Raw genomic sequence first — 12574 nt, 5'->3', positions numbered from 1 at the left:
CATGTACTCCACAATGTGATGGAAAGGACATCTTGAAAGCCGAGATTGGAATAATCATCAGTCAGAAGGTTGTACCAAGTACAATAATTATTTGACTAACCAACCATCAGAGTCAAGTACTTTGTAAGTAGGTAACAATTGAGTCTGAAAGCCACATGAGTATAGTTATTTGGTAAGTAAACCCCTGCCCTTGCTGTACTGGACCTGTGAATGCCAAGAGTGAAGTGATACCTCAAAACATTAGAAATCACAAAAAATTGGGGAAGCATTGATTGTATTAGAGGTTAGTGGTTAAATCATGCCAAAAGAAGTAGGTACGTATGGATCCACCCAACGCACGTACGTAGTAGCACACACGCGCGGCGCGCCTGGTTTCCCGCCAAAACAACGGGACGCGCAAAAACCTCCATAGTGATTGCGACTGTTTGCAATCTATTAAATAACCTCCCCTGTTCGTCAAATACAACACAGGGCCATTCTCGAACTTGTCGCATACGTATGGCCTGTACACACCGTATTATCCCAGATTATACCTATTTCGAAGCCACAGAAGACACTCTGTAGGCGTTAACTGCCTACACAGAGTCCCGTTCCATACACAGGTCCTTCGTGTGGTTGAGCAGGGCACAGCACCAAATACAGGCCCGCCTTTCCCTCCACTTCGACCTTACCACTTACAAGTCTACAGTTCTAGACACAAATCGCAGAATGCCGAGACCGCCCACAAAACGCAATCGCTTGACATCTAAGGCTCCGCCAGCCGCCGAGAATGATAGTCATCAGGGCCCCGGACGGCATGGCATATCCTCAGAAGCAAATACCAAGTTCACAGAAAATGCAAACCAGATCATCACGGATTTTCCTGAGGTGGGCCAAAGCGGCCAAGCCTCGGAAATCAGGCGGCAATTGAGGAACCAGACGCCTTTAACGAGAGCACAAGAACATGCGATCGAGTCCTCGCCCATTGGGGACCGTGAGACCACAGGCAGTCGCCCGGCTACGAGAGCTCGAGGGTACTCGTCAACCCTCTCTGTTGTCGGGAGAAAGGGCGATACAGGCTCTAAAGTTCCAGGAACTCCCGCATTTGAAAGCTCGATATTAAGTAACTTTAGAAGGAGGCCCCGGCAGCCGAGCATCATGCAGATGATGCAAGCAGAGGACGGTTCCTCTGACCTTGATGATGATGATGTTTTCCTCGGTAGTTTGAGTCCGGAAGATGAGTCCACCCCTTTGAATCTCTCAAGGAGTAGGCCTCTCCCAATCCGACAAACTGCGTCACCATCGCCTAGGCATCCAACTCCGTCCAGTGACGGGTCGCGCAAGCGTAAACTGTCTGGCGAAACACCACATGCTTCTCAATCGGACTCGGAAGTTACCGAGAATTCTCCTGCCACATCGCCTACATCACAACGGCGACAAAGCGGGATTGGTGTGTCAGTTGGTCATACTCAATACCCGGATTCGCCTGGTGCACTCAGCCAAACGCTGGCCCCTCCCATGAGCAGCAGCCCGCCACTCAGCCCGACACATACGGAGTCACCACGTGGATCGGCCCAGCAGAAGCATATAGACAAGCCAGCTGAGCCGGCAACCACTAATAAGCTGGTCTTACCAACGTCAGCCCTTCAAGACAGGCTTTTACCTCGGAGAAACCGCTCACAACGTAAACGCTTTGGTATGGACGGTTCTGAGATCCGGGAAGATCCAATTGATGGCGATCAATCCGCCACTGAGCAGGATGACGACGATGACGAATTGTACTACCTACCGCCCAAACAATCATTCCGGGCACCAAGAAAGCGCCTGGTGAAACAGAAATCTGCCAAAAGTACCAGGACTGTACAGGGGGCGCAACCAATGGCAGATAGTGTCGAAGGCCAAATAATAGGCGGCCAGCACCCTGCTGCTCAGCCGAATGCCACGGCCAAAAAGCCAGGAGATAAAAGAATGACATACAGAACTATGGGACCTAATAAGGAGAACGAGCCGGTCGATACATCGCCTTTGTCATCTCCTTTGTCGTCCCCGCCAGACTCAGAGGAGTCCGAGTCCGATTCCACTGCAGAGTCTACCCTGGGCAGCCATTTCCTTAGCGATGAATTGAGATTGCAAGCAAAGAAGTTTGCGGATGTTGATAAATGGGAGTTAGAATTCGAAGACGTGGCACCCGACAGCCAAGGCAGTGAAGTCTTCAGATAGCGGACACCTCTATAATTGGTGCTCACGAGATTAGTTTCGATTAGTTATGGGATCAACTAGTTATCTAAGCGAATGGTCAGATTTGTCTGAGTAAGGAAGGAGATAGCCGCGCTATTGCGATGATAACCGGCAACAGAGTCCGCCAAATTGAACCCCGCAAATTGACCCCGCCGAATTCAAATTCTTCGACGCCCATGGTTTTCCTCCTAACAGTCATTTGATTCGAGACCGCATTTGAACATCCACTTGGAAATCCCAATCATGACTACCTTGAATTCCATTCTGGCAGGACGATACCCTGCCAAAGCCCATGCCCGCCGGGTTGCCGAGCGTCTTCAAGTGGGCGGCTCTGCCCGGCATGGGATTATTTACCTTGAAGCACAGAAAACTCGGCTTATCGAGGATAATGATGAGGCGATGCACTTCAGGTATGGCAGCTTATATTAACTCTGTTCCGATGCTCTCCTGTTGCCACTTGATCGCTTAAAACTTGCAAAGCTAATCAAGCTTCATTGGCCCAGACAACGCCGATCCTTTTTCTATTTGTCGGGCTGCCCGCTCCCAGATTCGTCTCTGATCTACAACATTGACTCTGATAAATTGACCCTGTTCATCCCACCAATTGACCCGGAGGATGTGATCTGGTCAGGTCTTCCCATGTCTGTTGCAGAGGCACTGAGACTCTACGACGTTGACCAAGTGCTATACACTACCGATGTGAATGCCACGTTGGCCTCGATCGCCTCAAATGGAAATGGTAACTCTGTTGCCTTTGTCATCGAGGGCCAGATTACAGAAGGAATCAAATTCGACGGCTTTCACGAAACCAATACCTCGGTATTGAAGGGAGCCATCGACAGCACGCGTGTGGTCAAAGATGAGTATGAGATCGCGCTCTTGAGAAAGGCAAATGACATCTCCGCAAAGGCGCATATTGCTGCCATTGAAGCATCCAAGACCGCCACCAATGAGCGTGAGATCGAGGCGGCTTTCATCGCAACCTGTATTGCCAATGGTGCCCGTGATCAAGCTTACCATCCCATCGTTGCCTGCGGCCAGAACGGAGCCACTCTTCACTATGGAAGAAATGATGACAACTTGGATGATCCAGCCACCAAGCAGAGGAAATCTAGCGTTCTTATCGATGCTGGGGCGGAGTACCGAACATATTGTGCTGATATTACGCGTGTTTTCCCTCTGGGTGGAAAATTTACCTCGGAAACACAGGAAGTATACAAAATTGTGCTACAGATGCAGTTGGAGGCTATTGCAATGTTGAGAGAAAATGTGCAGTGGGAAGATGTCCATGCGCATGCCCATCGCATCGCAATCAAGGGCTTGCTAAAATTGGGGATCCTACGTGGCTCTGAAGACGAATTGTTCGAGAAGAGGATTAGCGTCGCCTTCTTCCCCCATGGCCTAGGCCACTACCTGGGCATGGACACCCACGATACTGGTGGTAACCCGAACTATGCAGATAAAGACGCCATGTTCAAGTATCTACGCGTGAGGGGCCGTTTACCCGCGGGATCAGTTATCACTGTTGAACCAGGTGTAAGATTTCCTCACCCTTTTCGATCTTTTCCTTGCTAAATAATCCTTTAGATCTACTTTTGCCGGTTTATCATTGATCCGTACCTTACCTCCCCCGAGACCAGCAAATTCATCGATACGAATGTCCTTGAGAAGTATTGGAATGTTGGAGGAGTACGCATTGAAGATAATGTGCACGTTACTCAGCAGGGTTACGAGAATCTGACCACAGCGCCAAAAGCTATAGAAGAAGTGGAGGTTCTAGCCACTTAGGGATTATCTGATGAATTCAAGGTTATGGCTATCTTGCTTCCTCATGGTCCAGGAGCTTAAGCACACAGTTTATAGAGCCCTGTAAAAATTGACTTTCGCCACGTACTGATTTTAGTAAATATACATCATATGTTGCTAGGTAACCAGCAGAAGGCCAGGAAGGGTAGTGACTTCGATGGTAGCAAATCACGACTCGGAAAATTTCCGGAAATATGCCTCCGGACAGCTGCATAGAGCTGGCATCTGGATGGGCACCAGAGGCAAGGACACACGAGATTGGTAGAAGTACCATAGTCGCACTGAGCCCTGGGATAAAGTGCAATATAGCTGAAGGTTGCCTGTGAGGCAATGCCAAGAGCTCGCTGGGGACAGATCGCGGGTAATCAGGTGAGTTCTCATGTTATACAAAATGACGATGTACCGCTTTGGCTTTCTGCTTGGAGCCGTGCAGAGGGTTGCGTCATTATTGTCCCCCCTTATCCGGTGTAGGATTCAATCAAATCTCTGAAATTATCGTTTACTATAGCCCACTCCGAAGTCGTTTCCGTCCGCTTCCTTTCACGGCCGACTCAGACTCAGCCTTGTCCTGGGCACGCTTCTCCTTTTGATCGAGGACAAGACTAAGAACATCGAAGCTGAATTGGGGAACCTCAATACACAGCTTTCGGAATTCCTCTTCAGCCTCGTGGCGGAGAATGTGGCTCCTCAGGGCCCAGAAGGTGGCCACTGGCTTTCGAATAGTAACATCGTCGACCGGAGTGTTCATGTAGACATAGCGAGCATATGCGATCTCTCCATGCGAGGTGCTGTTGATACGGTGAATCTTTGAGTGTGCTAGTGTTTTGAGCGCAGGGATCCCCAACTTGTCGGCCAAGGTGTATACTCGCGCATGCTTCAACAATTGTTCGCCACTATCGTCTATTTCGCCGGAGACTGCTTCTTGTTCGGTAGTTGTTTCAAGCTGGGAGGCCGAATAATCGCGGGTATACTGAAATTGGAGGAAATAACCAAAGGCTTCCACATTCTCCTCGGGAAGCTCAATGCGACGCTATCGGATATCAGAGCGCGGCTATGCGGAAGAGTAAATCGCATCAATTACTTACAGCGCTCGATTCACCCAAGGCAGTGACCTTCTCTGCAAGAATAGGCGACTCCAAAAGCAAACTTTGATGTGCCGACAAGCTAGTTTTGCTCTTCCCAGTTCCGACGACCAGTTCCACGATAGGTGACTTCAGGAAGCTGGAATACTGTAAGTTCAAAGGTCATGTAGAGAGACAGAGCATGCAAGCGCGGATATCAAATAATCGCATTGAAGAAAGGATACGGGCCCTTACTCAAGGAATTGGAAGCCAGGGTTTTTCTTGGGGGGTGCTGGTGCCGTTTCTGGCTCAGCTGCGCCCGCGTCTGGTAGATCGATGTCTTCCGTGGAGTCTGCCTGGCGTTCGTTCACTCCACTTGAAGGCGCAGTTACATCCACGACACGGTCGCCAGTCCTCTGTGTAGGGTACGTGCTTTCGCTTTCTTTTCCGACGTTCGAAGAGGTCTCCGGCGCGCCCACTTGAACCCTAGGCGCGTCCATAATCTCGTAGAAACTCAGATGCGCGTTGGGATATGAAGTTCCAGCTACTGCGGCTAGACAAAGAAGGAAGGGGTAGCTATTTGAGAGGATGATCAATCTGCGGCTGAGCAGCAGAGACACAAATGTCTCAACAAGACGGATAGGAGGATGAACCGAGCGGTTGTAGTTCTGGGGTCAGGACTATGACAGGAACACAACAATGTCAATGTTATCCGTTAGTACTGATGTGGTAAGGTACGGTTAGCAAGCTAAGCTAGGCCTGAAAGGGACTTTTGATAAACATGAAAAGTAGGTTCCTTTACAGTAGATGAAAACAACGTAGTAGTCATTTCCCGACCTGTTCAGTCTGAGACATCCATTTGCTACTAGTACGTAAAAAAAATATGCGAAAGAAAAAAAAAAAAAGATTACCTTTGTGCTGTAGATAGTAGATAAGGTAGGCCACGGCTCAATGGTCCCTAGTACATGGCTTACCGTGCAATTGAATCGACTTAGTGGATTTGGGTTCCACTTGGTAAGGTCTTCTCCAATCTCCATAGTAAGGACTCCGTGCGGACTCCGTACCTGCATGGTAGGACAAAATCAGGCCATTAAGCAGCGACTGAGTTCCACGCTATCCAACTCTACTCCATACAATTCATTGCCACACAAGAATTATTAGTAGCACTCGTACTAGTTATACGTACCGGTTCAACGGTAGTTACTACTTTGCAATGTTCAGTAGTACTAGTAGCCCCTTCCTGCTGCCAAAACGACTACTCTGTTATTCTTTTGAAGAAGACGTGTGAAGTCCTAGTCCTCGAGGACGTCTCTAATTGACAGAAAGGTCTATCATCTGCAGTATATCATTGATGCGATGTGAATATAGATATATAGAAATATAGAAATACATATATAGAGAGAGAGAGAGAGAGACTTGTATAGGTAAACACATTTTGACACCAAGAGTAAGTCCAGTTATACACTGGGTACAAAAGGGTATAAACAGCAAAGGAAGGCGGAGGAGGTAATAGTAGTATGTATCATCATCAAGTGCGGGGCAGGAATGTCTTGGAACGTGAATGTAACAGAAATTGAGAAAGAGACCCAACTTGGGAAGAGACCCGAGTCTTCCGCCCGTAGAAATCGGGTTGATAGGATGGTTTCCCCCTCCCCCTAGTAGTCCCCTCTAAGTAGCTAAGCTAAAAATCCCACCCGAAATAAATACAATAATAATAAAAGAACGGTAGGAGGATAAGTAGTGAAAGAATTTTTTTACGTTCTCTTTTCCATCCAGTCGTCCGGCCGGTAATATAAGAGGGGCACATGCAACCTACTAATCCTTTCACTTTGTTCTGGCGGATTAGCTCCCCACGAGTTCCCAGCTTTACCGGTCTGAAGGCCAACGTCAACTCCTCGACTCAAGTCCGGTGGTCTCTTCGACTGCCCCAGATTCACAGACGTAGTATGGCGACTAGCATCCACCCCCCCAGGGATCCTAATACCCTGAGCAACTATAACAACTGGATATGCACCCACATCACTGCCAACTTCGACATCCTTTTTGATCAGAAAAAGCTCGTGGGAAATGTCATCCACAAGCTCAAGTCAACTACCAACGGTGATTCGAAGGAAATTCTTTTGGACTCTAACCATGTCACAATCGGAGACGTCAAAATCGATGGCAAGCCTTCTGACTGGGAGCTTCTCCCTCCGTTGGAACCTTACGGCTCTGCCTTGAAGATCAAGCTCGATCAGGGAGTGAATTTGGACGAAACCATTGACGTTGAGGTACATCTGAAATTCTGAATACCAGAACCTTCCTCGCTGTTACTTGGCCTAACACTGCAGACCATTAGATCTCCGTTCAGACTACTGAAAAGTGTACCGCACTCCAGTGGCTGACCCCGGCTCAAACATCCAACAAGAAGCATCCATACATGTGTAAGCCAGTTCGGCCTTTCTCCCGCCCAGTATCTGTCAGAATTTCTCAGACCAGGCGTGATTGTTAAACTCATTGGAGCTGCTTACAAGAGTCCAATCTAGTTTCCCAGTGCCAGGCGATCCATGCACGATCCATATTTCCCTGCCAGGATACGCCGGATGTTAAGAGTACCATCGACTTCAACATCTCGTCCCCCCTTCCTGTGATTGCTAGTGGCTTGCCTGTTCGGGATGGCCTGGGGGTCTCGAAATCTGAGGGCAGATCTTTGTACCAGTTCCATCAACGTGTCCCAATCCCGAGCTACCTCTTCGCTCTAGCCAGCGGGTAAGCCTGTCGTCTATCCACTAATATCTATCAGTTGGCTCACGAATGACAGTGACATTTCAGAAGCTCCAATTGGACCCCGCAGTGTTGTGGCTACCAGCCCCGACAAGGTCCAGGAATGCCAGTGGGAGCTCGAAGCAGATACGGAAAAGTTTATCGGTGCAATCGAGGTTTGTGAGCCGCCTGGTGCAATGGACATCTCTGACCAAGACAGAAAATCGTATACCCTTACGCCTGGGGCGAATATAATGTCCTGATTCTCCCACCAAGCTTCCCTTACGGAGGAATGGAAAATCCCATCTTCACGTTCGCCACTCCCAGTATTATTTCTAAGGTACGTATAGGAACTGTCTTGTGCAATGACATGCTGTCTGATGCTAACTGAGACGGGATAGGACCGAGAAAATATCGATGTTATTGCCCACGAACTCGCGCACAGCTGGAGCGGCAACCTCGTGACCAATGCATCCTGGGAACATTTCTGGCTGAACGAAGGCTGGACTACCTATTTAGAGAGGCGGGTAAGCTTGTTTCCCCTGCCCCTTCCCGCCGGCTGAGGCAGCTGATCCTTTCTTTTTGCTAACAACGCTATAGATTCTAGCTGCCGTGTGAGTTTAGCATCATGTTTTGCCGCTGTAACCAGTTACTAATCAAAACTAGACATGGGGAGGCATATCGACACTTCTCCGCCATTATAGGCTGGAAAGCACTCGCTGACTCCGTGGAGCATTTTGGGCATGACCACGAGTTCACTAAATTGATCACGGACCTCAAGGGCAAGGACCCCGATGATGCTTTCTCCAGCATCCCCTACGAGAAAGGATTTAACTTCCTCTTCCACCTGGAAACACTTGTAGGAAAGCAGAAATTCGACCGCTTCATCCCTCACGTACGTTACCTAGGGCTCATAAGCAAACCGAACCTACTGACTTAATTTTGATCTCTTAGTACTTTACGGTGTTCAAGGGGAAGTCACTAGACTCCTACGAGTTCAAAGCGACTCTCTTGGATTTCTTTGACGCTGACGCAGAAGCGTCTAAACTATTGAATGATCTCGACTGGGATACCTGGTTCTATGCCCCTGGGCTACCTCCGAAGCCTCGGTTCGATACATCACTTGTTGACGTTGTTTACGAACTTGCCCAGAAGTGGAAGTCCCTTCCGGAGATCTCCTTCAAGCCGCAGCCCAGCGATATCGAGAACTTGAGCGCAAACCAGATCGTCGTCTTTTTGGAACAAATGCTTCTCCTTGAGCAGCCGCTTACTCCTGAGCTGTCGAAGCTCATGGGCGAAGTTTATGGACTTTCCAAAAGTGAGAACATAGAAGTCGCCAATCTGTATTTCCAGGTGGGCCTGAAAGCTGGCGATGAGAGTGTTGTCGACCCTGCGACCGAACTACTAGGCAGAATTGGAAGAATGAAGTTTGTGAGGCCATTGTAAGCTGCCTTGCACCGAAAAGACAATTTATGGCGCTGACAGAGCAACCAGGTTCCGGAGTTTGCAGAGAGTTAATCGTGAGGTTGCAGTCGCAACTTTCGAGAAGCACAAGGACTTCTACCACCCTATATGCCGAGCAATGGTCGAGAAGGATCTCTTTGGAAAGAGGGACGTCTAGCAATATAAACGAACCCATCGCCCCCTGACTGATTCACATAATGGACCAAAAAAAAAAAAATAAAGTTGAACTCATACCTGAAATAATTTTCCGGCAATGTCAACTACGCTTATTAGCCACGATAGTGATAGCAAATAAACAATTACTTCTCCACAATACATGGAATTATGCAAGTTCAAAGCCCAATATGTTACATTACAATCAGTAGACATGATAGTTATACGTACAAAAGGCGAACAAAAGAGCGCCGACGGGTAGTTTCTAGCTTACAATGTCACCGTTTGCTATCGACCATCTTCTGATCGACTTCGGAATGAGAGAAAATACCCGGCTTCCCGTTCCTTTGCTGGTCCAGTTGGAAGACCAAGTCCGCTTCGTGCACCTGGTTGAGTTCGGAAAGTACTCGCCGCATATACGCAACGACCTGAGCTATCTTCGACCAATCCAAGTCCTTGCCATCTGGTGCAGTATAACTCGCCTTCCAAAGGTTTCTCCAAACGGCAGCTCCCAGCACTGCATCTCCCTTAACTAGGCCTTCATCGTAGGCTGCCAAAACACCGCGCCATTGGATAAAAAGATCCTTGAGGAACTTATTGCGTATACCGCGGCTCGTCAACCCGTGAAGCACATCCATGCGATGCTCGGCACTATGTGAGAAGTGGTCGATCAAATGGCGTGAGTAGGTTTGAAGGCTATCATGCGACGGCAACGCGCGCAACCGGACCGTCAATAAGTACATGTGCAGGAATGTAACCTGCGACCATGTCGAGAAAGTAGGAACGAGACCCAATTCTGGTGCATGATGCTCGTTAGCCACGCACCCCAAGGTACCACGTCACACCATCCCTGAAGATGAAGACACCTAAGTAAATTTACCTTCATACCACCATCCTTCACCTACTCCCAAGTCTTCCCCGGCACTTGTCTTGGGAACCTGAGCTCCTTTCTGAGACAACTGAGGTATCTTGTAGTCTGCTTGTCTGGAGCAGGCCTCGAATAGCTTCTGTGTCATTCCGTAGGCGACGTAGGTCTCTGCTGCAGTACCAGGGCGCGGCCCGATCGCGCGAGCTAGCTGGGAAGAATTTCGCCGACTTTGCGAAGGAAGAGCGAAGCATGAGGCCAGCGGTTGTTGCTGATGGCTAGTGCAGCGGTGAGATACCGAGGGCTTCGAAGCATGAATCGATGTTAGAAGTGACTGATTATACGCCTGTACCTGATGTTATTGCCTTGTCAGACGAAATGTTATTCATATTGTCCTCTGTGCCAGATGAGGCCGTACCTGAGGCCGCGGGCATTGAAAATTGTAGAGCCCCCGAAGGGACAGGTTTTTCGGGCCTGCGGAAGGCATTGTTGATTGTCTGTATAGCACAACCTCCTAGTTGGTTCTAGCCACGGCTTATACCCGTTTGGATCGTACGGGGCCTTGTTGAATGAAAATGTTAGATGGGGGTCTTCCTTGATTACAATCCGAAAACTCGAGACTGCTCCATACTCCGGAGAAAGCTAGAAGCCCGCGAGATCAACGATGTTTGCACTGTTTGCCGCCAAGCGTTCCCAGTTTATCTAACTAGCTAGTACGTCACGACTACTTCTTATCAACTACGATCCCTACCATATTTAGTGGAATGTGACAAGCATAGGTAGGAGCGCGGTTTTAAACCATGAGCAGGATTGCCGAGTCTCCAGAAGGATAGTAAATAACCATTCTGTCTATATCACCTACCCCATTACTATGACGCTCTTTCGTAAACAAGGCCATGGTATATGAGCTCTACCATGATAGTATCGTCATATATCATTCAACGTGAATCGCCGGGCTTCGATCGATACTATACCTAAGGGCCTTGTCTCACTGAGTGAAGATTATCGCAACCAGGTCACCGCGCGTGGTATTGCCTCGACCGCACACTTCATTTATCCAGACTACTGCTGGCATGAGTTGCCCTGAGTAGCACTGAAGCGACTCAAATCACTGAAGTAGGCGGCATAAATCTATGTGGTGAGATAGAGCGGTCATCCATATTCCGGTTGCACTTCCTACAACCAGTTGGAGCCGTGACTGTGAGTTGGGCCTCAGTGCGTGGTAGATGGGGGTAGACTGTGGTAGTGAGTATCCATTGTATTGGTGCTTCATTCAGTGAGAGCCACCCTCTCTAAGCGCTTTTCGACAAGCGGGAGGATTTCCGAAAGCCTATTAGGGTCTCTCATGACGGCCGGTACATCGTCCCTGGTCGCTGCTAAGGTCTGAAGACTGATTAGTTCCCTGAGCCACTCGAATCGGATCTAGTACCCAAAATCAGAGGATGCGACAAGCTTACCCGTCTTACCGCCTCATATTCACATTCTCTAGACTGATATTCTCTGATGATCTCCATCTCATCGAAGTCAACGTAGACTCTCGTGTCCCGGAGCCGGAACAGAACGTTGTCTAGCCGCATGAAGAACCTCGCAAGGAGAAGCAGCCTAGATGGCATGACTCGGATCTTGCATGAAAACATAGTGATGCCGTTATCAGCAAGTTCATCCTCGTAAAGAATGACGTCGTCATAGAACAAGATAGGGTCGGGCCGCTTCAACAGTTCGATAGGGATGGGTTTCGTTGTTGCTATGAAAGGCCGACTCCCAGGTTTCACTGTGCCCGTGTAGTCCGTAGTGTAAGACCAATCGAAAGGTTTGACAACTTCTTTGATTCCTTCGTGAGTCTTCTCCCTAACAACCAGTCAGCCACAAATATGTGCGAGTTGACCTGTGAGGCAAGCAACGATGATGCAGTACCTGCTCTTCTGCCATTCTCTCGAGTACGCGACTTTGAGCATCGATGTACCAGTTTTGTCCACACGATCTAAGGCGTCGAAGGCGTTGAAAGCTATGCCCCACGGGCTTTGTTCATGTTCAATCGCAACAAAATTGTCACCGAATATCATTTCTGGTGGGGTTATTCCTAGTTCTTTCGTCATTTCCTCAATTGGATCCGCCTTGAGTATTGGCAGTTTCTGAGTGATGATTTTGAATCCTTTAACCGTCACGGAATTGGGCTTCTGAAAGCTGGGCGAAGTCGCGGTACTCGCCATATTCGCTGACGCCGCGTTGCTACGTGAAGTCATGCTATATTATAATGAGTGGGTGG

The 12574-nt window shown here is 48.7% G+C and overlaps 7 protein-coding genes across 7 annotated transcripts; 3 read left to right on the top strand and 4 right to left on the bottom strand.

The window, feature by feature from the left end:
• The first annotated feature begins 601 nt into the window (after positions 1-601).
• On the top strand, positions 602-2330 carry BO83DRAFT_124707 (uncharacterized protein). Its single transcript, XM_025526054.1, has one exon. It carries the CDS (start codon positions 709-711, stop codon positions 2197-2199), a length of 1491 nt encoding a protein of 496 aa, XP_025384425.1. The 5' UTR covers positions 602-708; the 3' UTR covers positions 2200-2330.
• BO83DRAFT_124717 (aminopeptidase P family protein) lies at positions 2331-4019 on the top strand. Its single transcript, XM_025526055.1, has 3 exons — positions 2331-2627; positions 2721-3753; positions 3805-4019. The coding sequence occupies exons 1-3, from the start codon at positions 2461-2463 to the stop codon at positions 4003-4005; spliced, it is 1401 nt and encodes a 466-aa protein (XP_025384424.1). The 5' UTR covers positions 2331-2460; the 3' UTR covers positions 4006-4019.
• Positions 3913-4411, bottom strand: BO83DRAFT_124699 (uncharacterized protein). Its single transcript, XM_025526053.1, has one exon. It carries the CDS (start codon positions 4295-4297, stop codon positions 4034-4036), a length of 264 nt encoding a protein of 87 aa, XP_025384423.1. The 5' UTR covers positions 4298-4411; the 3' UTR covers positions 3913-4033.
• Positions 4412-4505: 94 nt separating this feature from the next.
• Positions 4506-6154, bottom strand: BO83DRAFT_420140 (uncharacterized protein; the record flags this gene model as incomplete). The annotated part of the gene is made up of 4 exons (XM_025534920.1): positions 4506-5053; positions 5109-5244; positions 5340-5752; positions 6059-6154. The coding sequence occupies 4 exons, from the start codon at positions 6152-6154 to the stop codon at positions 4526-4528; spliced, it is 1173 nt and encodes a 390-aa protein (XP_025384422.1). The 3' UTR covers positions 4506-4525.
• Positions 6155-6803: 649 nt separating this feature from the next.
• On the top strand, positions 6804-9593 carry BO83DRAFT_381607 (bifunctional aminopeptidase/epoxide hydrolase). The gene is made up of 10 exons (XM_025532026.1): positions 6804-7354; positions 7423-7507; positions 7610-7832; positions 7885-8002; positions 8047-8166; positions 8228-8353; positions 8427-8440; positions 8493-8721; positions 8781-9268; positions 9321-9593. Exons 1-10 carry the CDS (start codon positions 6890-6892, stop codon positions 9445-9447), a joined length of 1995 nt encoding a protein of 664 aa, XP_025384421.1. The 5' UTR covers positions 6804-6889; the 3' UTR covers positions 9448-9593.
• Positions 9594-9721: 128 nt separating this feature from the next.
• On the bottom strand, positions 9722-10795 carry BO83DRAFT_430684 (uncharacterized protein; the record flags this gene model as incomplete). Its single annotated transcript, XM_025535532.1, has 3 exons — positions 9722-10239; positions 10324-10660; positions 10727-10795. 3 exons carry the CDS (start codon positions 10793-10795, stop codon positions 9722-9724), a joined length of 924 nt encoding a protein of 307 aa, XP_025384420.1.
• A 782-nt stretch (positions 10796-11577) lies between these two features.
• Positions 11578-12518, bottom strand: BO83DRAFT_321510 (TIP41 family protein; the record flags this gene model as incomplete). The annotated part of the gene is made up of 3 exons (XM_025527858.1): positions 11578-11691; positions 11766-12156; positions 12223-12518. 3 exons carry the CDS (start codon positions 12516-12518, stop codon positions 11578-11580), a joined length of 801 nt encoding a protein of 266 aa, XP_025384419.1.
• Positions 12519-12574: the final 56 nt, after the last annotated feature.

This window comes from Aspergillus eucalypticola, assembly GCF_003184535.1.
Source record: "Aspergillus eucalypticola CBS 122712 chromosome Unknown BO83scaffold_28, whole genome shotgun sequence".
NCBI classification, from domain to species: domain Eukaryota; kingdom Fungi; phylum Ascomycota; class Eurotiomycetes; order Eurotiales; family Aspergillaceae; genus Aspergillus; species Aspergillus eucalypticola.
Note: the sequence above shows the minus strand (reverse complement) of the source record. Positions and strands in the feature narration are given on the sequence as shown.

Excerpts from the sequence above, each read along its gene's own strand:
- BO83DRAFT_124707 (XM_025526054.1), top strand. The coding sequence starts at position 709 with ATGCCGAGACCGCCCACAAAACGCAATCGCTTGACATCTAAGGCTCCG.
- BO83DRAFT_124717 (XM_025526055.1), top strand. The coding sequence starts at position 2,461 with ATGACTACCTTGAATTCCATTCTGGCAGGACGATACCCTGCCAAAGCC. Across the intron at positions 2,628-2,720 it reads GATGAGGCGATGCACTTCAG|ACAACGCCGATCCTTTTTCT; the intron begins GTATGGCAGCTT and ends TCATTGGCCCAG. Across the intron at positions 3,754-3,804 it reads TTATCACTGTTGAACCAGGT|ATCTACTTTTGCCGGTTTAT; the intron begins GTAAGATTTCCT and ends ATAATCCTTTAG.
- BO83DRAFT_124699 (XM_025526053.1), bottom strand. The coding sequence starts at position 4,297 with ATGGTACTTCTACCAATCTCGTGTGTCCTTGCCTCTGGTGCCCATCCA.
- BO83DRAFT_381607 (XM_025532026.1), top strand. The coding sequence starts at position 6,890 with ATGCAACCTACTAATCCTTTCACTTTGTTCTGGCGGATTAGCTCCCCA. Across the intron at positions 7,355-7,422 it reads ACGAAACCATTGACGTTGAG|ATCTCCGTTCAGACTACTGA; the intron begins GTACATCTGAAA and ends GCAGACCATTAG. Across the intron at positions 9,269-9,320 it reads ATGAAGTTTGTGAGGCCATT|GTTCCGGAGTTTGCAGAGAG; the intron begins GTAAGCTGCCTT and ends CAGAGCAACCAG.